This window comes from Amphibalanus amphitrite, unplaced genomic scaffold (genome assembly GCF_019059575.1).
Source record: "Amphibalanus amphitrite isolate SeventyFive unplaced genomic scaffold, NRLGWU_Aamphi_draft 000183F_arrow, whole genome shotgun sequence".
Classification (NCBI taxonomy): Eukaryota; Metazoa; Arthropoda; class Thecostraca; order Balanomorpha; family Balanidae; genus Amphibalanus; species Amphibalanus amphitrite.
In genome coordinates, this window is record NW_024881678.1 from 831,638 (window position 1) to 857,393 (window position 25,756).

General features: G+C 48.9%; 2 protein-coding genes across 4 annotated transcripts; both read right to left on the reverse strand.

Moving 5' to 3' along the window:
• Positions 1 to 4,447: 4,447 nt before the first annotated feature.
• On the reverse strand, positions 4,448 to 8,906 carry LOC122384179 (mucin-5AC-like). The gene is made up of 6 exons (XM_043371259.1): positions 6,988 to 8,906; positions 6,393 to 6,530; positions 6,072 to 6,191; positions 5,677 to 5,850; positions 5,216 to 5,311; positions 4,448 to 5,020 (listed from the first exon to the last, which is right to left on the reverse strand). Exons 1-6 carry the CDS (start codon positions 8,669 to 8,671, stop codon positions 4,566 to 4,568), a joined length of 2,667 nt encoding a protein of 888 aa, XP_043227194.1. The 5' UTR covers positions 8,672 to 8,906; the 3' UTR covers positions 4,448 to 4,565.
• Positions 8,907 to 12,095: 3,189 nt separating this feature from the next.
• Positions 12,096 to 25,417, reverse strand: LOC122384169 (mucin-4-like). Of its 3 annotated transcripts, XM_043371246.1 has the most exons (6): positions 24,666 to 25,173; positions 20,221 to 20,331; positions 18,980 to 19,117; positions 15,210 to 16,836; positions 12,627 to 15,161; positions 12,096 to 12,587 (listed from the first exon to the last, which is right to left on the reverse strand). In XM_043371246.1, exons 1-6 carry the CDS (start codon positions 25,042 to 25,044, stop codon positions 12,110 to 12,112), a joined length of 5,268 nt encoding a protein of 1,755 aa, XP_043227181.1. In that variant the 5' UTR covers positions 25,045 to 25,173; the 3' UTR covers positions 12,096 to 12,109. The 3 variants fall into 3 exon arrangements, with proteins under 3 accessions (XP_043227181.1, XP_043227180.1, XP_043227182.1); XM_043371245.1 differs by having other exon boundaries at positions 12,096 to 15,161; positions 24,666 to 25,417; XM_043371247.1 differs by having other exon boundaries at positions 12,096 to 15,161; positions 20,186 to 20,331; positions 24,666 to 25,187.
• Between the last annotated feature and the right edge of the window lie 339 nt (positions 25,418 to 25,756).

Below are 25,756 nucleotides of genomic sequence, written 5' to 3' on the forward strand. Positions count from 1 at the left end.
AAGGTTTACCCGACGGGTGTTCATTTGCTCATTGGCCAGGTGATGTGTAGGTAGGTAGACGTAACGAAATGAGTGTAGATATGATGTCTAATGTTACGTTTGGTAACGATTACATTTAGGCATTATTGGATCGACTTAATCTCTCTCGTGAATATCCTTGCATGTGCACGTACATACGCCTAATGGCTACGTTTCCATGACACAAGCTAAGCCGATTTTGAAAAATGGATTTGCTCCATCATAGCATTTAGGCATAATTTAAAAATGTAAATATAGGATTAGGTGCTAGCTAAAACCATATATACGCTCATTTTTTGCATAAGGTACCTAAATAGTTTCCGAGAAAAACGCACGTGAAATTTCGCTAAATCGATTAAGACGTGTCATGGAAACGTAGTGATTTTCTGCATGAAAAACGTATGAAAGCAGAATACATGTACTTACAAAAGATGAATGATTGACAACGCCTCTTTTCTACATGACCCAGGCTTGTTTACGAAAATTGCTGCTTTGCTGTGAATCATTCTTTTGTGTATGGACAATATCGTGCACTCACTGTTACAAAATAGTTGTTCGGTGATAAATTTGCACAAATATATGAAGTCAAATCGTGTATGTGACAGGTTCTTTTCGCTTGCATTCAATTCCCTTTGCATGATGAACATAAGCCGATTTATACGGCTCCATGTATCAGAGTAACGTCTTAACACCAGTATAACGCCTTTTGGGGCGACTAACGGAGCGAGCGAGAGGGTGGGTCTTGCACGTGCAAAATTTCGAGGGGATACCTCCAACTGACTTGTGCACGGCACCTTACTAACCGGTCTCTAGCGATGTGCCAAATTTGAGCACAATCGGCCCAGCCGTTCTCGAGATCTGGAAGCGGCACCCTGCACGTGCGCACGTGCAAAATGGGTCCCATCTGACTTTTGCACGGCACCCTTCTAACTAGTCCCTAACCGTGTACCAAATTTGAGCGCCATCGGTCCAGCCGTTCTCGAGATCTGGAAACGACCCCTGCACGTGCGCACGTGCAGCAGCACCCCAACTCTGGCACATGGTTATGCATTGCCTAGTGGGTGCCTACCTACATGCCAACTTTGAGCACAATCGGTCAAGTAGTTACCGAGATATTGCAACAATTACAAAGCTGACACCTCTTCGTTTTGCACGTGGCATGTGCATAAGGGGTCACCCACATGCATTGGGAATAGTCCAATACTTGGTGGAAGGAATGAAGCTACCCTACAAAAATTACCGCATGTAAATCGGTCAAGTAGTTGCTGAGATATAAGCCTCGCAAAAGCGTCCGCACGGCCGGCCGCTCATACTCAGAAATTTCCGTTAATCTAAGGAAAGACTACGCTCGCTTCGCTCGCTCCGTAATTAGGTGCCACGTTTCCTAACCAAAACAACTCCCGCAGCCCTACTCTGATATCCAATAATGGTGCCTTTGATTTCGCATCCTGCTACCCTGATCATCACATCAATTTGCTCCGCGTCCCATTGTCTCAACTCATACCCGTATTTTACCCCATTCGCGTGTTTCTTGTTATGTATAAATGTACCTACCCTACCTAACGAGTGAAAAGATCGTGTCATTATTGCATCTTCCATAATTTCGCATCATCACCCTTCATTACAAACATCGAAAGTAGAATATGATCAAAATAGTAATAGAAACATGAGTTGCGACTGAGTAAAAGTTTTATGTATGTCCGACGACAAATGACTAATGACGTTTTGTACAGGAGCAGCGATGGATAGGCCTTCCGGCATTTCAACATGCACGTCGTGTTCATAAAGGGCAAGAATCATTGCAACATCAAATCATTTTACGTTAAAATAATTTGCTTTGTAAATGGGAAGGGGATCTCTAAAAGCTTTCCTTTGCTTGAAGGCTTTAGCGATATCCCGATGAATTTGCCCCCAGCATGGGTGTCGATTTGTATACTTTTGGGGGTGCTGCAGCACCCCCAATGCTCAAATGAGCACCCCCAATGGTTTTCCGGGCACCCCCAAATGTTCCAGTCAGCACCCCCAATTATTTTGTCCCTCAATAACTCCCACTAACTCTGCTTGAGGAAAATAATTGGTTCCGCAGTCTTTCACTACTAAAAATAAAACAATTACGCAATTTACAATGCATGAAATAAAAATGAAAAGAAAAGAAAAGTTAGTCTTAAGAAGAAGGGCGAAAAAAGACGTTAAGTTGCAGACTGCGGAGACACTGGTGTGGGTCCGTCGTACACGAGTGTCTGACCTTTAGAGCTGATAACGCGTACCCTTTACAAGCCGGCAGGGGGCTCCAAATACCGGCGACGGGCCCTCAGAGGCCGGCAAAGGGCCATCAGATGCCGGTGGTACCTTCAGAAACCCTGTGGGGTCGTCTTTAGAGACCGGCACGGACTCAGACGCCGATAGGGCCCTCAGAGTCGCCGGTGCGGGGCCTTCAAATGTCTCCGGTGGGTGGCCGTCATATGTGCACTTGTGGGCAGGGATGCGGAGCCGTGGAAATTTCAGACGGCTCCGGCTCCGGCTCCGGAGAAAAAATCGGCTCCGGCTCCGGGTGAAATGTCAATACGGCTCCGGCTCCGGCTCCGGCTCCGAGTAAAATGGTCCGGCTCCGGCGGCTCTGGCTCCGGCTCCGGCTCCTACTCAGTACATTCCCTATGCGATCAATTAAATACCTACGGGTGGAAGAAAAAAGGCGATTGGATTGGCACACGTTGTTTCTGTATTTGCATAACAAGGATATTTGGAATACCACATGTTTTACTGCTTTGTACTGTCAAACCGAGTAAGGTCAATATTTTTTTTTTCCTCGGAGCCGGAGACGCCCCTTTTTTGACGGCTCCGGCTCCGGCTCCGGGCTGTGTTGTTTCACGGCTCCGGCTCCGGCTCCGGCTCCGGGCAAAATATACCGGCTCCGGCGGCTCCGGCTCCAGCTCCGGCTCCGGCTCCGCATCCCTGCTTGTGGGGCCTTCAGAAGCGACGGTGTTGGGCCCTCAGAGCCGCCGATATAGGGCCTTAAGAGGCACTAGTGCGGGGCCCTCAGATATGGCAATGTATGGCCCTCGGAGGCGCCGGTGTAGGTGCTCCACAGTTGCCGGTGATGGCCCTCACAGGCGCCGTTGTGGGGGCTCTCAGAGACACTGGTTTAGGGCCATCACAGGCGCGCGTGTGGCCCTCAGAACTGCTGTTACGGAACGGACCCTTCATAGGCCGACAAGAAGATATCAGGAGGTCACCGGTACCTTCAGGAGCCTTGTGGGGTTCTCAGAGACCGGACATGGTGCTCTCAGACGCCGCTGTGACCCTCCGAGTCACCTGTGTGGGACCGTCAGGGTCGCTGGTAACTGACGAGGGTATCGCCGTCAGATCCGGGGTTTGGGTCGATACGGCTCTATTCCGGCTAGCCAGTATATGCCGTAGCGCTCCCGGGTTGTTATGGTTCCGAACCGCCAAGTCTGGCTCAAGTCAGACTCCCTGCCATGGCTCAAGTCCGGCTCCCTTACGACCAGTTCGGCTGCCTCATAGCTGCTCTGGCTTACTGTGGCTGAAGTACGGTGGAGGTACGGCACGGCTGATGCGGCATAAGTCCGGCTGTGATGCGGGCGAGCTCCGGTATCGTGTGTCAGCTACAGTAGAGCCCCAGACCTTGCCCGTACTTTAGCCGGAGCAAATGCCGGAGCTAGCCAGAGTAAGACCAGCTACGGCCAGGACTAAATTTGCTGGCTGAGAATAGGCCGGTTAAGACCCCCATAGTCCGACATGTGGCCCTCCGAAGCCGGTAAGGGGCCCTCAGAGGCCGCCAAGTGGCCCTCAGAGACTGGCTTGGGGCCCTTGTGGAGATCTTAGTGTTGGTACTTGTGGGCCCATGCAGAGGCGGATCCAGCTCAGAGGTTTGGGGGGGACAAACCATAAAAATTTATCGATTCTTTCCATGCATCGTCCATAGGCGTAATGTTAAAATCATGCCGTTTGGGGGGGGGGGGGCAAATGCCCATTTTGCACCCCCCCCCCGGGATCCGCCACTGGGCCCATGAGGGGTTTTTACGAGCCCCGTGGATCCCTTCTATGTCCAAATATGGCCAGCATTGACCCTTAGCGGCCAATTGGCGCCTCAGGGCCCCTCAGGCCCGAATAACCCGAGGAGACCCTGAGGCCCGAACCTGATGGGGGGGGGGGGGCACGTGCCTCACGGCCCACCTGGCTACGCCACTGGGGAAAATCGTAAACCCGTAAATATCCAAATGCGATCACCTGTCATTTTTCATCGATATTGGGATCGTCTAATTACCGCCAGAGCCTCGTAGCCACCGTTGCCTCCGCGCAATGTCCGCCCCTGCGGACCGCAGCGGCTGCTGCACCGGTGCTAATCACCGTCATTGGTTTCTGTCACCTTATTACAGAGGTGTCGGGGCTGCTGCCATGCTTCCGGCAATTTTTTTTCGGAAAGATGTTTATGTAATCAGGTAGCCAAGTACTAGGACGAGCAGAATGATTTTCAAGAAGAACGTTCTGCCCTTGGGAAATGTTAGTATATAGAAATCCCGGCATTATCAGTACCTTATGGGGATAACCAACCACGCTTTGTACGGTTGTGCCGCATGGCAAAGCTGCAATCTGTCACCCGGTGCAGGGGTTGAGCACCCCCAACCATTTTGAAAAATCGACACCCCTGGCCCCCAGCGACTAAGTTCCTTGCCGATGTTGGTATGTCCTTCTTGGAATTTACGCGGCACCGGTGGCAGACGCCATTCCTGCATTCTGGCCAGCGTTTTGGCGTCCTTGTCATGACGCATGGCCCAGTAGGCAGCCTCCTTGGGTAAGCCTTGTTCGCTGAGAGTTCCGATGCTCACCAGATTGGTAAAGTATTCTGGAATAGTTTCGTCTGCACCGCCATCCTCGCATATTGGCACACTTAGTCGTTCTATGTCCTCATCAGATGATCGGATAGCGTAGTCACTTTCTGGCTTGTTCAAATTTATTTGCATCATTTTCCTTGTATCGTGTGCTGAAAGGAAACATCATGCTGTCATTCAATGGAGAAGTCCCGAAAGCACAATGATATGTTGCATATCGCCCGCTTCATATCTACGATATGATTGACATTTATAAAACCTCTATCATGTTCTGAGGAAAATGTTGCTGCCAAGTTTAAAGCAGCCATTACTGATGCATTGACGCACTGAGAAGTTCAGTTCCTTACGGTATACGATGTAGTTATGTTGACCCCCTTGGTCATCTAGGTTCAGAACATGCTGTTGAATCTTGTCCTGGTTAACGTAAAACGTTGCTTGTCCACCTGTAAAGGTCACAAAAATATTACAAGGCATTAGACATAAATTTGCATCAAGTTGGAAATGAAGCGAACTTGACCATCTATTTTAATTATGATTTATATTCAAATCAAACGGTGTGAATACATAAATTAAAATTGCTTGCGAATAGTGGTGCATAGAGACGAAGGATAAGTCGCAATGAGAAAAGTACGCGTAGATATCGTTCTACAACAATTCACGAAAACTAATTATGATTACTGGTCACTCGTGGCATACAATCCAGAATGGCATTTGAGTATTTAAAATGCTTTGTCATAGTGTCATACTTTATTTAAAATGTTACGCAGGCATTAGCAGCACGTGTAACGCTAATGTGGCGCGTCCTCACCAAAGCCCTCGGCTCCCAGCTCCCCCAGCTCGAGCTCCTGCTCGCGGCTGTCCGGCACCGCCAGTGTGCCGTTGATCTTCTCGCATATTTCCAAGGCCTCATCGATCGGAGTCATCCTCGGGAAGAAGTGGTATGTCTTGTTCTTGAATGATAACGCCTGGCTCGCATTCATGCCTGAGAAGCAGAAGTAACGTAATAGTGGCGGCTCACATCCAGATGGGATCTTTTCGTAATGAGTTATTAGACTCACGACATGGGTGGGACATGGACTGAGAGTGACGTACCGGGTCACGAGATAAAGCAGCAGCCTGGAAAAAAGTTCACAATGAATGCATATTGCATGGTCATTGGTTATAAGTGTTTATTGTTTTCCTTTAGGAAGATGAGGTACCCACCTTTTGCAGCATCGAGATATTGAGTGTGCCATTTGCCGAAGATACAGCGCTTCTTTCTGCCTCCTTTTGTGCTTGTGACGTATCCAGTTGGCACCATTTCGTTATTTTGTAGCTCGCAACCTATAACAAACGAAAACACTTTGAAGGTTGGGCAGTGGGCACTGCAGCACCGTGATGGATTGCAATATTACACAAAGAAGTTTCATTTGTCGAATCAACTATGTTATGAACTAATAACAAAATATCTGACGGAATTTCTGCAACAGAAAGTAGGTTCGGATGTATTGTCGGGGACGGATCCTGCGTCAGGCAAATACTCACATCCCCTTGCTTCATGGACGATTGTGACGTCGATGAAGGCGCCGTACATGGTGTGCCAGCACTCTACGTGCAGACAGCGTGACGGGTCCCGCAGCATGATTCCACTGCTGCTCGCAGTCATATTGTCCCACCTGCAGGCTGAAAAGGTCCGCAGCTCTCTGTCAGTTCACCAGCCGTCCGAAGAAAACTAATAACAATTAGCAATAAAAAGCAATTGACAGCTGCTTTCACCGTGGAAGAACACGCCATTATTAAATCTTGATACGATCATACACGCCACGGGTGAGCGAAAGGCGCATTCCATAGGGTGGGGAGAAGTGAACCAAGAGTAGAACGATAAGAAGGAAACCCAGAAGTAAGACAAAACGTTATGAAAATGGACGGAAGAGGAAAGCGGGAAGACAGTTATAGAGTAAACGAGAGGATGAAGTCGATAAAGAATGGATAGATCCAAAGAATGACTGGGAATGATGGGTTTATCTCTTTATGAAAAGGCTACTAACTACTTATACTTATGTATATGGATGTCAAATAATTAAATGACCATGAAAAACGACATAACCGTTAAACGTGATTAGCAATGTAAGCGACTCACTGAACTCATCCGGCGGAGTTGTTGTCCGTTCTGACGTAGAGCTCATAGGTGAGACGGTGTAGAACGATTCTGTCGTCCCGGAGGTCGTGCTCACCAGCGAGATACTTCCTGAGGTGATCTCTTGTGAATGTGTAGTGTCTATTGTTGCTGCATGTGTAGTGTCTGTTGTGGCTGCAAGCGTAGTGTCTGGATGCGTAGTATCTGTTGTTGCTGCATGTGTAGTGTCTGTTGTGACTGCGTGGGTGGTGTCTGTTGTGGGTGTATGGGTGGTGTCTGTCGTTGCTGCATGAGTAATGTCTTTTGTAGCTGCTTGTGTAGTGTCTGTCGTTGCTGTATGTGAAGTGTCTGTTGTGGGTGCATGTGAAGCTTTTGTTGTTGCTGCATGAGAAGTGCCTGTTGTGGGTGCATGTGTGGTGTCTGTTGTGGGTGCATTTGTAGTGGCTGTTGTGGGTGTATGTGTGGTGTCTGTTTTTGCTTCATGAGTAGTGTCTGTTGTGACTGCCTGTGTAGTGTTTTTCGTTGCTGTATATGTAGTGTCTGCTGTGGGTGCTTGTGTGGTGTGTGTTGTGGCTGCATGTGAAATGTCTATTGTGTCTACATGTGTAGTGTCTGTTGTGACTGTGTGGGTAGTGTCTGTTGTTGCTGAATGGGTTATGTCTGTTGTAGGTGCGTGTGTAGCGTCTGTTGTGGCTGCATGTGTAATGTCTGTTGTGGCTGCATGTGTAATGTCTGTTGTGGCTCTATGTGTAGTGTCTGTTGTGGCAGCACGTGTATTGTCTGTTGTAGCTACGGGTGTAGTGGCTGTTGTTGCTTCATGGGTAGGATCTGTTGTGGCTGCATGTGTAGTGCCTGTTGTGGGTGCATCTGTAGTGTATGTTGTGGGTACATGTGTAGTGTCTGTTTTCGCTGCATGAGTAGTGTCTGTTGTGCCTGCCTGTATAGTGTGTTTCGCTGCTGCATATGAAGTATCTGCTGTGGGCGCGTGTGTGGTGTCTGTTATGGCTGCATGTGAAATGTCTGTTGTGTCTGCATAGGTAGTGTCTGTTGTAGCTACATGTGTAAAGAATGTTGTGGCTGCATGTGTAGTGTCTGTTGCTGCTTCATGGGTAGTGTCTGTTGTGGATGCCTGTGTAGTGTCTGTTGTGGCTACATGTGTAGTGTTTGTTGTGATTTTATGGGTAGTGCCTGTTGATGCTGCATGCGTACTGTCTGTTGTGACTGTATAGGTAGTGTCTGTTGTTGCTGAATGGATAATGTCTGTTGTATGTGCGTATGTACTGTCTGTTGTGGGTGCATGTGTAGTGTCTGTTGTGGCTGCATGTGTAGTATCTGTTTTGGCTGCATGTGTAGTGTCTGTTGTGGCAGCATGTGTAGTGTCTGGTGTTGCTGCATGTTTAGTGTCTGTTGTTGCTACATGTGTAGTGACCGTTGCTGCTTCATGCGGAGTATCTGCTGTGGATGCATGTGTAGTGTCTGTTGTGACTGTATGGGCAGTGTCTGTTGTTGCTGCATGCGTAGTGTCTGTTGTTGCTGCATGCGTAGTGTCTGTTGTGATTGTATTGGTAGTCTCTGTTGTTGCTGCATGGGCAATGCCTGTTGTGGAAGCATGTGTAGTGTCTGTTGTGACTGCATGAGTAGTGTCTGCTATAGCTGCATGTGTAGTGTCTGTTGTTACTACATGCATAGTGTCTGTTGTGGCTGCGTGTGTAATGCTTGTTATTGCTGCATGTGTAGTGTCTGTTGCGGCTACATGTGTAGTGCCTGTTGTAACTTCATGTGCAGTACCTGTTGTGGCTGCATGTGTAGTGTCTGTTGCGGCTGCATGTGTAGTGCCTAGATAAGAAGTGTCTGTTGTAGCTGAATGTATAGTGTCTGGATGCGTAGTGTCAGTTGTGGCTGCATGTGTAGTGTCTGTTGTAGTTGCATTAATATTGTTTGTTGTTGCTGTTACGTCTCCACTCCGCACTGCCTCACACAGGCTGGCTCGTGGAGACAAGTTTATTGCTGAGGCAATCTGGGCTCATACACGAACACTAGTCTGTGCTGACCGCGACGCGACGACCACCGCACACCGCGCACACGGCTCACGACCGCACCCGACACGCGCGCCAGACCGACTCTCTCGAGCCGCCGCGTCTGCGTGCCGGCGCCGCCAGTGGCGTCGCCAGCTCCCGGGCGGAGGGGGACAATTCGCGATACCACACCCTGCCGCCCTTTAAACGAACATATTCCCAGGCGCACGAAACAATGGCATGAGCACAAAAGCATCATTTGTTTAGGCGCGCGCCTTCAGGGTTACCTCACCCCTTTACGTGAAACAATCACCTTTCAATCACAATCACAATCACAATCACAGATCCAATCACATTTCAAATATCGGCGATCAGACGCCGATAAGCCGCCTCGGGCGCCTCCGACGCCGGGCGGAACGGCACTGCGGAGCGCCCAGTGTGCACGCCGCGCTCACGTTCAAAAGGCCCCACTGCACTGAGCTCACCGGCGCAGCCGCCGCCGCCGCCGGGGTCACCGGCGTCGCTAGCGCCGCCGCCACCGCGGTCACCCAGGGCACCACTGAGGCCACCGGCGCAGCCGGCTCCTCCCAGGTCACTCGCCTGACCGTCGCCCCCGCTGGGGTCACCGGCCTGACCGTCACCGAGGTTATCGGCGTGGCTGACGTCGCCGCCGCCGCCGTCACCGAGTGCACCACTGAGGTCACCTCCGCTGTCACCGGCACCGACACGACCTCCACTGAGGTCAACGCCACTGGTGCACCCTCCGATGAGGTCACTGGCACTGCCGGCGCGGCCGCCGTCACCGCGGCCATCAGCGCGATCATCGCCAACGGGCCGTTCGGCGCCGCCGCCGGTGTACTCGTCGCTGAACCCTGCTCGTCGGACGTCACCGACGGTCGCCGCTCTGACACTGCCGATCCCGTCTCCGCCACCGAAACTTCTGGCACGAGCGTCTCCGACGGGCCGCCCGGCACCGCCGCCTCCGCCGACGTACCCGTGTCCGCTCCCTCCGCCGGCGCCCCGGCGCCCACCGGCTCCATCGGCATCCCGGCGTCCGCCGGCTCCATCGGCGTCCTGGCGCCCGCCGGCTCCTGCAGCATCAACATCCCGACGCCCACCGGCTCCTTTAGTGTCACGGCGCCCTCTGACTCCGTCGGCGCCGCTCACTTCACGGTCCTCGCTGCCCTGAAGCAGCGACCGCCAGTCGAGGCGCATGTCGCGCAACCAGTCCCGTCCTATCAGCGGTTGGTGTCCGAGTCGGTCGCTGACTACGACATTCAGCCGCCTCCGCTGGCCGCCGAACTCCGCCTCTACGGTCGCCTCGCCGCGGACCGGCACCGTCTGGCCCGTAAACGAGCGCAGCTGCACCGTTGATGGTCGCAGCTTCAGCCCCGGGATGCTGCCGTCCGCCACGATCGAGACTGGCGACCCGGTGTCTGCCATCATCTCTGTTGGCCGGCCGTTGACTGTCACCGTGACCAGTGGCAGCCGGTCCTGACGCTGTGTCCTCCGCTGCGCCACGGACGTCACGGCGTCCACAGACGTCACCTGACCGCATCCGGGGCAGTCACGCTTCAAGTGCCCTGAGTCGCCGCACCTGAAGCACCGGCGCGTTCCGCCCCTCCGGCGCGGTCCGCCGCGTCGGCTGTCCAGCCGACCGCCGTTTGCTGAGCCGGGCTGTCGGAAGAATCCGCTCTTCTGCGCCGCTCCTGCCTCCAGATGCACGGCGCAGACCTGCCAGTCGGCCTGGTCGCTGTCCTGGATCAACTTGACAGCCCGTCGTTTGCTGCAGTCCCGTTGCAGGTGTCCGCGCTCTCCACACCGGTAGCAGCGCGGCGCGCCGGCCCGCCGTGGCCGCGCACCAGCCTGCCGGGGCCGTGCGCCGGCCTGCTGCGACTGCGCGCTGGGACAGTGGTCCCTCCAGTGGCCCAGCTCGCCACACTGGAAACAGCGCTGTTCCCCTCGGCTGGGTTGTCCGAGCGCCTGCACCTGCTGCTCCTCCTGAGGTACGGCCAGCTGGCCGTCCTGCCGCACCTCACGGAGCAGGCGGTCGGTCCGCTCCACATTGTGGACTATGTTGACGACGTCTTGGAGGCTGAGCGGCTCCTGCGCCTCCACGGCCCGCTGCAGCACTCGCTCTTGCAGGCGAGGCGTGCAGCCCGCGATGGCCTGGTCCCGCAGGGCCGCGCTGGCCTGCTCGGGCGGAAACTGGCACCGAGCTGCCGCGAGGCGCAGACGGGACAGGAACGCGTCAAACAGCTCGCCTTCCACCATGCGCAACCGCTGAAACGCGAGTCGATCAGCGATGACGTTGCGCTGCGGCGCCAGGTAGCTTCGGAGTTTAGCTACACACGTCGCATAGCAGCCGGTCACTCCATTTGTCGGCTCCGGGAGCGTGCCGTACACCTCCTGCACTTCGGGTCCGAGCAGGTGCAACAGAATCGCCGTCTTCCTCTCGTCCCCAGTGACGTCCAGGGCCGCCATGTACAGCTCCACGCTGTTGAGCCATCGAGGAAAATCCGTCCCCGGCTGGTACGGCGCCACCGCCGGCAGACTCAGTCCAGCCGCCGCCATCCCGTCCGCCGTTGACGTCCACTCGCGGTCCCCTCGAGCCTCCTCACGCCGCGGCCGCCGCCGCGCGACTGAACCGTCAGCTGGCGCCGGCCAAGGTCACTCAGCAGTCAGCACACAGCTGACTCGGGCTCCCTGCCGCCCGTCCCTGGCACCGCCGCTGCGTTTCCCGCGCTTTCCACTCCGGGGGAGTCACGTGACCGCGACGTCACCGAGACACGTGACCACGCGCCTGCGCACTCGACCAGCGCACCCGTCCGAAAATGGCCGCCGAGGCCCAAAAACTCGGACAGCGCTGAACACAGGGGGGACTCAACACAAGCCCACGCCCCCGTCAGTCGCAGGACACGCAGTTTACTGCCGCTTACCAGTCTCCGCGGCTCCGTCGCAGTCTACACGCGGTCCACAACTGCACAGCACAGCGTTCGGAGTCGCCCACGGCCCAACCACGGCCTCCGCAACGAGTTCGAATTCCTCGTCGCCAGGTGTTACGTCTCCACTCCGCACTGCCTCACACAGGCTGGCTCGTGGAGACAAGTTTATTGCTGAGGCAATCTGGGCTCATACACGAACACTAGTCTGTGCTGACCGCGACGCGACGACCACCGCACACCGCGCACACGGCTCACGACCGCACCCGACACGCGCGCCAGACCGACTCTCTCGAGCCGCCGCGTCTGCGTGCCGGCGCCGCCAGTGGCGTCGCCAGCTCCCGGGCGGAGGGGGACAATTCGCGATACCACAGTTGCTACATGTGTAGTGTCGGTTGTTCCAACATGTGTAGTATCTGTTGTGGCTGCATGCGTAATGTCAGTTGTGGCTGCATGCGAAATGTCTGTTTCGGTTGCATTTGTAGTGTATGTTGCTGCTGCATGTGTAGTGTTTGTTGTAGCTGCATGTGTAGTGTTTGTATAAGAAGTGTCAGTTGTAGCTGCACGTGTAGTGCCTGTTGCAGCTACATGTGTAGTGTCTGTTGCAGCTGCATGTGTAGTGTCTGGATGCTCAGTGTCAGTTGTGACTGCATGTGTAGTGTCTGGATAAGTTGTATCAGTTGTGGCTGCATGTGTAGTGTCTGAATGCTCAGTGTCCGTTGTGACTGCCGGTGTAGTGTCTGTTGCGGCTGCATACCCAGTGTCTGTTGTAGCTGCATGCATAGTGTCTGTTGTGGCAGCATGTGTAGTGTCGATTGTTGCCAGATGTGTAGTATCTGTTGTGGCTACATGTGCAACGTCACTTGTAGCTACATGTGTTGCGTCTGTTTCAGTTGCATTGGTAGTGTCAGCTGTTGCTGCATGTGTAGTGTCTGTTGTGGCTGCATGTGTAGTGTCTGGATAAGAAGTGTCAGTTGTAGCTGCATGTTTACTGTCTATATGCGTAGTGTCAGTTGTGACTGCATGTGTAGTGTCTGGATAAGTTGTATGCGTGGTGTCTGCTATATATGCATGTGTAGTTTCTTTTGTTGCTTCATGGGTAGTGCCTGTTGTGGCTGCATGTGTAGTGTCTGTTGTGGCTGCATGCGTAGTGTCTGTTGTGACTGTATGGGCGGTGTTTGTTGTTGCTGCATGGGTAGCGTCTGTTGTTGCTTCATGGGTAGTGCCTGTTGTGGCTGCATGTGTAGTGTCTGTCGTGACTGTATGGGTAGTGTCTGTTGTTGCTGCCTGGGTAGTGTTTGTTGTGGCTGCATGTGAAGTGTCTGATCGCGTTATGTCAGTTGAAGCTGCATGCGTAGTTTCTGAATGCGTGGTGTCAGTTGTGGCTGAATGCGTAGTATCTGGGTAAGTAGTGTCCGTTGTAGCTGCAAGTGTAGTGGCTACACCCGTAGTGTCAGTTGTGGCTGCATGCATAGTGTCTGGAAAAGTAGTGTCAGTTGTGGGTGAATATGTAGTGTCTGTTGCAGTTGCATTAATAGTGTCTGTTGCTGCTACATGTGTAGTGTCGGCTGTTTCAACATGTGTAGTATCTGTTGTGGCTGCATGCGTAATGTCAGTTGTGGCTGCATGCGAAATATCTGTTTCGGTTGCATTTGTAGTGCATGTCGCTGCTGCATGTGTAGTGTCTGTTGTAGCTATATGAGTAGTGTTTGTATAAGAAGTGTCAGTTGTAGCTGCATGTGTAGTGCCTGTTGCAGCTACATGTGTAGTGTCTGTTGCAGCCGCATGTGTAGTGTCTGGATGCTTAGTGTCGGTTGTGGCTGTCGCTGCATGTGTAGAGTCTGTTGCAGCTGCATGTGTGGTGTCTGCTATAGCTGCATGTGTCGTTTCTTTTGTTGCTTCATGGGTAGTGCCTGTTGTGGATGCATGTGTAGTGCCTGTTGTGGCTGCATGTGTAGTGTCTGTTGTGACTGTATGGGTTGTGTCTGTTGTTGCTGCCTGGGTAGTGTCTGTTGTGGCTGCGTGTGTAGCGTCTGAACGCGTTATGTCAGTTGTAGCTGCATGCGTAGTTTCTGGATGCGTGGTGTCAGTTGTGGCTGAATGCGTAGTATCTGGGTAAGTAGTGTCCGTTGTAGCTGCAAGTGTAGTGTCTACACTCGTAGTGTCAGTTGTGGCTGCATGCATAGTGTCTGGATAAGTAGTGTCAGTTGTGGGTGAATGTGTAGTGTCTGTCGTGACTGCATGTGTAGCGTCTGTTGCTGCTGCATGTGTGGTGTCTGTTGCAGTTGCATTAGTAGTGTCTGTTGTTGCTGCATGGACAGTGTCTGTTGTGGCTGCATGTGTAATGTGAGTTGTGGCTGCATGTGTAGTGTCTATTGTGGCTGCATGTGTAGTGCCCGTTGTATTTGCATTGGTAGTGTCTGTTGTTGCTACATGTGTAGTATCTGTTGTGGTTACATGCGTAATGTCAGTTGTGGCTGTATATATAGCGTCTGTTTCAGTTGCATTGGTAATGTATGTTGTTGCTGCATGAGTAGTGTCTGCCCTGGCTGCATGTGTAGTGTCTGTTGTGGCTGCGTTAGTAGTGTCTGCATGTGTAGAGTATGAATGCGTAGTGTCTGTTGTGGCTGCGTGTGTAGAATCTGGATGCGTGGTGTCAGTTATGGATGCATGCGTAGTATCTGGGTAAGAAGTGTCAGTTGTAGCTGCATGTGAAGTATCTAGATTCGTAGTGTCAGTTGTAGCTGCATGTGTAGTACCTGGATAAGCACCGTTAGTTGTAGCTACATGTTTAGTGTCTGTTGTTGCTGCATGTGTTGTGTATGTTGCAGTCGCATTGGTAGTGCCCGTTGTTCCTGCATGGGTAGCGTCAGTTATGACTGTATGCGTAGTGTCAGTTGTGACTGCATGTGTAGTGTCTATTGCAGCTGTTTCAGAAGTGTCTTTTGTGGCAGCATGTGTAGTTCCCGGATGCGTAGTGTCAGTTGTGGCTGCATGTGTAGTGTCTGCTGTTGCGGCATGTGTAGTGTGTGTTGTTGCTATATGTATAGTGTCTGTCGTTGCTTCATGGGTAGTGTCTGTTGTGGCTGCATGTGTAGTGTCTGCTGTGGGTACATGTGTTATGTCAGTTGTGGCTGCATGTGTAGTTTCTGTTGTAGCTGCACTTGCGGTATCTTTTGTGACTGCATGTGTAGTGTCTGTTGTGAGTGCATGTTTAGTGCCTGTTGTTGTTTCATGAGTAGTGTCTTTTGTGGGTACATGTGTAGTGTCTGTTGTGGCTGGAGGTGTAGTGTGTTCTGTGGCTGCTTGTGCAGTGTATGTTGTGGCTGTATGGGTAGTGTCTGTTGTGTCTGTATGAGTGTCATATGCTGTGGATGATGATATGATAAAATATAGCCCTTTGGTGGTTTGTGTGGAGCCATTTTGGTCCTCTTTAGCATACTGTAGATCAGGTGTTGCAGTGCTCGTTGCTAATATGAGACTTTCACCGACCAAAGTGCTGGTGGTGCTCTCAGTAACGCCAATTGAAGTGTGAGTAACAGCAGCAGAAATGTTGGAGGCATCTGTCCCTTTGGCGGGCTGAGTCGCAGAACTGACGGGTGCCGCGGAACCCATATCAGCGACAGTTGGTTTTTCAGACTCCGCGTGTGTTGGGCTTGTTGTTGCATGACTTCTGTCTGCAGTCACTTCAGTTGTGAAATCTACCGGTTCTTTTGTCGTCTGGGGTTTTGTCAGCCATGCAGCTGTGTGCAGATCAGTGATGTCTGCAGAAGTGTGGTTACGGGATGATGTTGGTGCATCTGATGTGACGTTTGTTTCGTGCGTTCCTGTCACATGTGACTCTTCAATAGCACGAGTAGTTGAAGTTGCATTAGAAGTAATCATCTCTGTTGTGTTTTCTTCAATACTATGAGTAACTGTTAACGAAGGTGAAGCTGTTTTTATCGCAGTTCTTGAAGTGCTTGAAGGTAGTGTTGTTTCAAAACGCTCAGCTTCCCCTGCAATAGTTGTTCGACTTGTTTCTTCGATTGAAGTAATTTCTGTCGTTGAATATGTGACATTACTAGGAACACTCGTAGGGCTTTCCATTGAAGACATATTACCAACGTTTTTCATTGACTCATGAGTTTCGTTGAAAGGTTGAAAAGCTGTGCCGTTATCTAATAAAAAACTACTGTCAATGGGCGACTGCGTTCCAAGAGGTTCTGTGACCTCATCTGTTTGACCGGTGGAAGTAGACATTTCGGTGGTATGTTTTATCTCGCTTGTTACACGAAATGTGTCATTGCGCTGGTCAGGATCCTTTGTCGCGTTTTCCGATACTATTTCTGATCGTCTTCTGAATATCTGAAAGGGTGTTGATGCTGACGCTGTTTCAGGCGTTGGCTGTGTGGCATTGTAAGACGGTCTGGTTGCCGCCGCAGAAGTGTTTAGGCCTTCTTCGTCCATATGGGTCAGATTCGCTACAGCCAGCGTCGAAGGCAAAATTTCAGAAGTTGGCACTGCAGTTGGTGGGGGCGTTTCTTCGACCCTCGAAAATGTTGTTTGCCTTTCTGTGATACGTTGCGTTGTTTCAGTTGTCTCCATTTCCTCCCCAGGTCTGGCAGACGTAGAAGCCTCTTGCTCTGAAACATTGGTAGCCATTGTTGTATGTAGCTGCATTTCTGGCTGTTCGCTGGTCGCATTAGTAAATAAAGAGGGACTGGTTCCAATTTCCAGCGTTGCTGCGGAAGTCGCTGTCTCTGTCGGTAGTGTCGCGTTTTCTGGGGTGACGGAGACTGTGGTCCACGCCGTAGTTGTTGGAGCAGTGACTTCCTCTGACCAATTTCCCTTTTGGCACGTCTGATGCCCTGACTGTGCTCCATCTTGATACAGTTGGCCATCCCGGACACAACCTGAAATGCATGCAATATCTTTTGTTAACCCGCGCCCCACTGGGGTCTGCGTATAACACGCCCTACTGGGGGGGCTATTCATAGCCCCCCCCTCCTAACTCCGAAACTACTGGGCCGATCGTCAAAATTCAAACGGCGTCTGATAGCCCCAGAAAAACTGTCGAGCGAAAACTAATTTCATTGACCTCGAGGTCACCGATGACGTCACAGGTCAGGTCAAAGTAAAAATTATTAGCATTTTGGCTTGTTCACGTTTTGGGCTCTGGCCGCCGTCTTAAGTCAGATCAGGCTCATTTTTGGATCACACACTCGGGAACAGATGTTCTAGTTACCCTGAGGGTACCAAACTTGTACTTTGATTTTCAGGTCAAGGTCAGGTCATCACAGGTCACGAAAATATTATATCATGCGTCGGTCACGTGACACATGTTTTATGGTCCATTTAGGCCAGAGAGTTCGAATTTGATGTCGCCTATGTCATCCGAGGTCATTTTGAGTCGAATTTAGCTTAGGTCAGATCACTTTCAGGTCAAAAAAGGTCAAATTTTGAAGTTAAAATTTCTCAACAAAAAAAGGTGTCTATTGGATGCAGTTTGAGCTCAGGAACACGATGGTGCTATTTATATTGGCGTACGATGTCAAATACGTGCTGAAAAATTGATTTGAAAAATTAATAATTGTGAATTTTTTGCAATAATGCGTAAAACTTGGCCATTTTTGAAGATATTTAGCTAAAACTTGCTAGAGTTAGTCATAATAATGCGTTCTATCACATATATTCCGGTTTTTTCGAAAAGTCAAAAACTTAAAAAAAAGTAAAAATATAAATTTTGGATATTATTATATTAAATTTTCAAAATTTCGAAAATCCGAGATGGCAGTTTGATAGTGCAGTCTATTCTGAGTTCTCTCATGCAAAGAAATTGGATCTAGCTTAAAAACTGAGCTCTTGGGAGCGATTGCCGTGGTTCAATGTTTTGCGTCGAAATCGGCCGAACATGACGTCACTCTGACGTCATTTCCGGCCGACCTATAGTAGTTACGAAGTTCAAATTTTGACACAAGGTGTCAAAGTGATGCAGCCTAAGCTACTGAAAGTTTGGCGTCGATACGTCAAGCAGTTTGGAAGTTATTGCAGAAAAACGGGAGGGGGGCTATAAATAGCCCCCCAGTGGGGCGCGGGTTAACCTACCATTGATTTTGACGTTGACTGATCTAAATTATTTATCCTTCGTGGCAGTGTTTTAGTGGGAAAACTTAAATTTGTTTAGATGCATCTGACTAGAACAAAATCAGTTATGATATACCTCAAACCTGTTATGTCGCCCGCTATATATTTTTTTTAACTGCCATTTGCGCAGTGTGGGCAACTATCAGTCACCATTTAACCTTCACTGAAAAGAGAAATGCTCCTGACATGACCTGGCAGCTTGTTTCATGCTCCGACGGATCGTATATGACACGAGTATCGGGCAGGCTGGGCACGGTTGCGTACCACATCCCAATAACCAACGTCCGTGGCCCTGGTCGATTGGGCTGACACATCAGCACGTCGTGTAATATCGCAGCAAACCATCCCGGGACCCTCGTCGTATATGAGACTCTACATCGTGCATTCGTCGTGTTTTGCTTCATATATTGGTCTAGTTCGAATTACTCAGTGTGTTGCTGAGATAGACGCTTCGCACCAGCGAAACGGCTGGCTCCGGAGCACTAACATTTTGCCTGTACTTCTGGCCGAAGTAGGAATCGCTTCGTTGCACACATTCTTATCCTTGATATAATACCATAATTAAAAATGACCGGACAAAGGGACGCTTAGTTTCGCACCGAATGAGACTCTTCTGTTTATCAAGCGTAAATCATCATCGGGGCACTCGCGATGCCTGCCTATCGATTTCTTGCGTCCGTAAGGGTTTGTTTTTCTAGAATAGCTAAGACTCCCACTCAGATCTACAGAAATGGAAAACTTCCCCATCCTTTTCTACTCGTGACGCTTACACCATCTTATCATTTGCAAATATTTACGTAGAGGGCAAAAAAGCATTGTCGGGACCTTAGTCACTTACAAACCAGACTAGATTAGACACATTTGCATCAAACAATGCGCTGAGCTCGGAGAGGGCAGTAATTTCATGCTCACAGTTGGTCCCAAAGTCGTTGATATGCGCTGAAGGCGGTTCTTTTCCGTTGTTCTTGACGCACTTTACGACAAAGCATTTTGCTTCGTCTACATGCATGGTAGAATTGACAGGATAATACTTTCCACTGAAGAAACAATCTGTGGGAAAGGAAAACTTGTCAGATACCACTCGCTGTTCCTTATCAGTCTCATTTAACATCTCTGGGATGCAAGGGTTATTTGAGTCCAAAATTTTGATTTTCCATAATTAAGCAAATAACGTGGCGAGAACAGGCACACATTTGGTCAGCTGCCATTTCATTCAGTTTGGGCCCGTCATACGTCGGTTGGTATCACGTGTGAAAATGCATGAAAAGATAGGGACGTAAAACTTCGTGCCTAAGCGCAGTGCTTACTTGGGCTTTAGTTCACACGCAGTGCAATAGTTATCTCCTAATAGCATCGTCTTTTAAACTAAAAGGTCTTACGAGGAGTCCTAGAAACCAGTGTTCGCCACGGGCCGCAAAATCCCAGTCCAGCCCAGCCCAGGCCCATGGGTTCACAGCCCGGCCCAGCCCGAGCACATTCATGATAAAAGTGTCAAAGCCCAGCCCGGCCCAGCCCGTCAAATATGAATGGATTAAACATTATTGACACATCAAAGGTATCCAAAGGTAGCAAAGAAACAAGCTTTTGAGAGCAGCATGCACAATGCACATTGCATGCGTGCTTTATTAACTCGTTTTTGAGTCTTGCACTGTAATAAGCAATGTAGTTATAATTTTTGTCTCAGTTGCGAACCTCTGACTCCACTTAACAGTTCTTGGCCCAGCCCATCCACAGCCCATCGAACCTTCATATTTGAGGGCCCAGCCCAGCCCGTAGCCCAGCTCAGCCCATGGCCCACTGGGCTGGCCCGGCCCATGGCGAACACTGCTAGAAACCCATGTAATGAAAAACGAAAGCGAATACAACTTTCTTATGAAAACGAGTCATGCCAAAATATTGTTCTTCGCAAAAAAATCAATCATTAGGTTGATCAACATATAAAAGTGCAGGTTTTAAATCTAAAGCAACGTAATTCGTTTATTAGGTCACATCTTGCAAGTGAAAAAAGGCTTTTCGTGTGATCGTGACCTTCATGAAAACGAAGACTTCATCGATTCATCCTTGGTTTTCGGGTGTGGCCATTTGTACATACATAAAACAGTGCAGCGCATCACTTACCATAATTTGAATTCCTGAAGTCTAGATCCACTTACTTTCCAGAATCTCTGGTCCATCACACGTGCTCGGTGACAAGCAGCGCTCACCCAAACACAGTTCGAAGTCGTCGAAATGGCCCATCCGCAAAAACGCACAACAATCTTTGGCTGAAAGAAAAAAGATAAAAGGATAAGGTGAATACAATGGTAGGTTCATGAAGCTTCAAATTTGCATTCCAGTAAGATCACGACCTCGATTTAACCCGCGCACCGACGGGGGAGGAGAGATATCCATCCCACTGATGTTTTTTCAATAATCGCGGAAAAACCGCGGCGCATCCATCAATTTTAAACATTATGTGCACGCTTGAACCTTCTTCCTTTCAAGGTCAAGTCACCAGGTCACTTGGAATGACCCGACTCAAATCACTTTTTTGCAACTTTGTCACCGTGTCAGAGCTACAGTAGATGACGGAGTCCTTTGAAAGTTGCAGGATGTAATGAGGTCATTGGTAGGTACAATTTTATATCTCCGAATTTTGATATCGATGACCTAAGGTCAGGTCAATTTCTTGACCTCCTCATTATAAGTCAATAGGGGAAATCTCAACTGCCTGATTTTTTTCTTCACTAAAACGCGTCGGAGGGGCCTAATATACCATGGATGACTTCATATACGATCAACCTTGACTAGCTTGAGGCCTTTTTGCTCTTGGGCAACTGTAAGGTCATGTGACGTCATCAAAGGTCACCAAAGGAACGGACTTTAGAGGAACCTGTGAAAGGTGTGGCTGGACATCAGTGCGGATACTCTGGACATCTTGATCTATGGAATGCCAATGCGAATGATGGAATGGGTAGGACAGGGCAGGGGATAAATCGGTAAATAAACCATGACCCGGGGGCGACGAAACTTTCAGTACCCTCGAGTTGATCAATTTTACACCTACTCAAAAATTTCATGACCCTGACCCAAATGACCTTTGACCTGAGACCTGCTTCTCGAGACCATGTTTGGCCGGAATCGCGATTCGGCGTATGTCGGCTCGCATTAGCCGCGCTTTTGCAGCCTTTTCGTGGTTTCAAGCGTTCAAACATGTGATATGAAGTTGCCCCCATGCATTAGGGTGGGTGTCAAGGTCACCTGGAGGTCAGGTCAGGTCATTGACCTTTGATGACCTCGTTTCGAGTTTTACGTGTTTCTAGGCCAGTTTTGGAGCTGAATTCGAATTTAGCAACCATATGAACATTTACGAAGTTGTTTTGGTGCCTTTGTAACATGTTACGAAGCTGTCAGAGGCGGTTGACACCTACTACGAATACCCGGCAGGACCCCTACTGGATGACCTGATCTGACCTGACCCGACCTAGCCTAAATGCATGAAGACATAATCTGTGATCAAAACTAACATGATGTTCATGACCAGCACCCCGAAAAAAGCCCTATAGCGGCCACACTTCACGACGTTCTAACAGGTCCCGATTTTCCCGACTTTTGGGTCATTGACCTAACCTGGAAGGTCAACCAATGGTCTTAAACTTGGGTATCATCGGTTTCATCTCGTGACGGGCAACACGCTCGTTTTTTCGCAAAGCTCTAGCTCGATCCGGGGCGATACGGCAAGGGGGACCCCCCGCCGAAACACCAATACGGGCGAGGGTTAATTATGGCGGCGAGCTGATGGACGGGCACATAATTTCCGGACACTCTGTAAGCTGGCGCGGTTCCCCGTCGGTGCGCGGGTTAACATAATTTGTGAGTTTAGAGCACAACAAACACTTAACCCGCGCCCCGCTGGGCTATTCAGCCATACGCGCCCTGCTGGGGGGGGGGGGGCAGATTCTGCCCCCCCTGTCTAACTTCCGAACCGATGGTCGTAGAAAGACGGGAAAAACGGCAATCGAAAGCTCTCAACAAGGCGGATCTTAAGAGCCCAATTTTTTTTGCTTAAGTAGGTCAGAGGTCAGGTCAAGGTCAGGTCAAGGGTACAAAATGCAAGTTTCTACAGTATCGGCCTTGCACCGTAGTTGCCGAAGAATGGACTGAGACTGATTGCCCAAAACGTGTTCTTAGACTACCAAGACAATATTCGTTGCACACAATGTCATTCAAAGGTCAAGGTCAAGGTCAGGTCAGGTCAGGTCAGGTCACCAAAAACAAAATATTGAAAAGGGCATGTGCGACACATGTTTTATGGGTCATTTTACTCATGGAATTCAATAGGCACACTCAATAAGTGATATGGACCACCTCTGGATGAATTTCAGGTCGAGGTCAGGTCAAGGTCAGGTCAAGTGAGGTCAAATTTTGAAGTTGGTTGTTAAGGCCTAAAAAGGTGTCTATCCGATGCAGTTTTTCACGGCGAATCGAATGGTGCTATTTTTATTTCCGTACGAGGTCTAGAACTTCCAAAAAAATCATTTTTCCAAATTTTTGTGTGTCGTGACGTCATAAAATTTTGAATAACTCCCACATTTTTGAACGGATTCTTCTCAAAATTGGTATGTAGGTGCACATAGACCACTTCTTTGACATATATTCCGGTTTTTTCGATAAACTCAAAATTTTGGATTTTATAAATATTTTCCCAAAAAAGTCAGTTTTTTGGACAAATTTTGGCCAAAATCCAAAATTTTCAAAAAACCGAGATAGCCATTTGATAGACAAAGTAGAATCACGTATAACTTTTTTTGTTACGTCTTGATTCCTTTAAAAATGAAGAAGTTAGCGGCGTTTGAAATTTTGCCGTTTTTTAGGCGAAAATGGCGAACATGACGTCACTAAAACGTCAATTTCTCAAAAATTTTCCGACGGATTTTGCTCAAATTTTCAGGGAACGTGTCAAATTGATGTATGATAAGGTACTGAAAGTTTGACGTCGCTGGCGTAACGCGTTTAGAAGTTATTGGCGAAAAACGGGAGGGGGGGGCAGATTCTGCCCCCCCCCCAGCGGGGCGCGGGTTAACCCGCGCCGTGCTGGTGGTCTGAGCTTTCCGTGTCGTGCTGGGGGGAGGGGGAGGAGGGCGTTTTCACGCCCCCCGTCTAACACGGCTCCTGGGCCCCGTAGCGACACGTGGTAAGCGACATTCGTAAGAGAGTCAAAAATAATTATGGAAATACATCAGTCATTTTTTAGTTCAAGTCAAAGGTCAGGTCACCAGAGGTCATCAAAGGTCAACTTTTATTATTTCAACAATTTTCGAAATTCCCGATGCATAACTTGAAAATAATAGAGCTACAGCGCCGCCGAAAAGCGCATTCGATAGCTCCAAGCCTTTCTGAATATAATTCTCAGGTTTGACCTTATGTTTAGCCTCCAGAGGGCAAAAACTCTAAAAATAGCCGTTTTTACGAAAAGTTTTTCGGTAGCAACTTTTGACTCAAGAGAGCTATGACATATATTTTGCCAGCACTGTGTCTCTCTCGTCGAGACGCGTCTTATGAGCTATAAGTTCACCTTGAAAGGTCATTTTGAAAATCTGAACTCAGATCAAGGTCATGACCTGACTGGAAAGGGTCATGCTGCATATCAATCGATCCGTATTGTCGAGCTGAACACATTCGACGTGTTTTCATCGCACTAACACGTCTCTATCAAAATGTAAACAAAAACAGTGAAAAGGTTATAATAAAAAGCTAGTGACCTTTCATGACCTGAGATGACTTCAGGGGCACACAGAGGGGTGAGGTCACCGATGCACTTTTCCGATTCAGCTATGGAAATTCCGAAATATATATTTTATACATACCTACTCTTACTCTTTATCAATCACTGGAAGTTTCAAATCGATAGCGAGTCTTTGAACTTTTTCTGAGGTAATGTCACTTGAGGTGACCTGGTGACTTGACCTTGACAACCGGGGTCTGAAAATTTTATTATTTAAGCGGAAAAGATGTATGAACAAGAATGTACCAAAAACGCGCCACCGTTTTTGAACATTCGCTGAAAATATGAGCTCCGGGCGTGAAAACGCCCCCAGCACGGCGCGGGTTAATAGTTACATTTAATTCTTAATTCTTAAGGCCCGGCTACACCATGCGTTTTCTGCGTGCGTTTTTTTGCGAGTTTGCGTGTTTTGCGTAATATCGTTCTAGAAAAATGGTTATCATTTTTTTAACTTCTTTAATATTTATATAAAAGTTAATAAAACGTTTATGTTAATTAAAAGTGTATATGAAAAACATATAACAAAAACGTAATGTCGTTTCTTTCTAGAACGATATTCCGCAAATCACGCAAACTCGCAAAAAAAACGCACGCAGAAAACACATAGTGTAGCCAGGCCTTTAGAAAATGGGCCGAGGGAAAACACTCAAATGCGTTATAAATCCCTCGTTCCGCTTAGTTCGTTCAGAAACGAGGGTAACACATGTACATCAGGTAACACATTTTACCATAATAAGCGATGATTAAAGCATGAGCAACTCGCGCATGCAAAAGATATTTTTTAAACTACAAGGTTATAGCTCAGAGGAACTTAAGTAAAGCTTAATCACTCACCATCTGTTTCTAGTCCGCTCTTTGTTGCTCCTGGCGTGTTTGTACTTGAAAACAGCGGGTTTATGCTATCGGTTGTGGTCTGCACAGGCTTGATATTGCTAGCAAAGTAGTCATCGGATGCTTCTTCAATTTTGTTAACACTATTGAGCTGATCATTGTCGTCTCCACTGTTGTCGTTTGTTTCGTCAGCGTTGTCGAGTACAAATCGTTTTGCTCTTACATTCGCCTTTTTAGCTTGCTTAGCTTGTGTTTCAAAGATTTCAGCGTCGCTCGAAGGTATATTGAGGTGGCTTATAACAGGCTGATTGTCTAAAATAATTAAAAACACAACCAGCACAAAGACACTTGACCTCGCTGCATGAAACCTCTTGAATGACATACTGAATGGAGCGTTGGATATACTTGTTATCCTCCTATGACATGCTCACAATCTCTGAAACCAGCAAGCTGAGCCGAGCTAGGCAAAGTCGATCTTATTTTTATCGTATACTCATGCTTACTAACTTATCCTCGGCTTCGAATGATTGTAAGAATGACCTCAGTCAATTTGAAAAAATAAGAGCTCACGTGGCATTCACTTCAAAGAACTTCGGTAGCCGACCCCAAACCACCCCCAAACCCTTGGGCGAGTGTCTTTTACACGTGATTGTGAGCCAACCATAGTCAGCCCTTTATATGAATCGTTAATTACTTTCGCATTAACATGACGTCGAGCATGCATGGATTTAAATATAAAGTCCATCGGTGAAGCCAAAGTCCTCGAAAACATTTACGAAACTTGCATGCATGGCATCTTATGAAAGGAGGGCACAAATGGCGCATTGTATCACAGGTTAATGACCTTTCATCGTTCACCGTTGTTATAGGGCCTTGCAAATGTGTCAGGCAAAACTACAAAAATTACGTTAAAAATTAAGCATATGTCCACTACCTAGTCCACTACCTAGAATAAAGCATAAGTTACGTTTCACACAAGGGCCATCATTCATCAAGTCAGGCTGGTGACGTGAGCTTCGTATCGCTTATAATTTTATGGGAAAATATTGAAACAGCCATTTGGCATGACAAACAACTATTTAATGATTATTAGC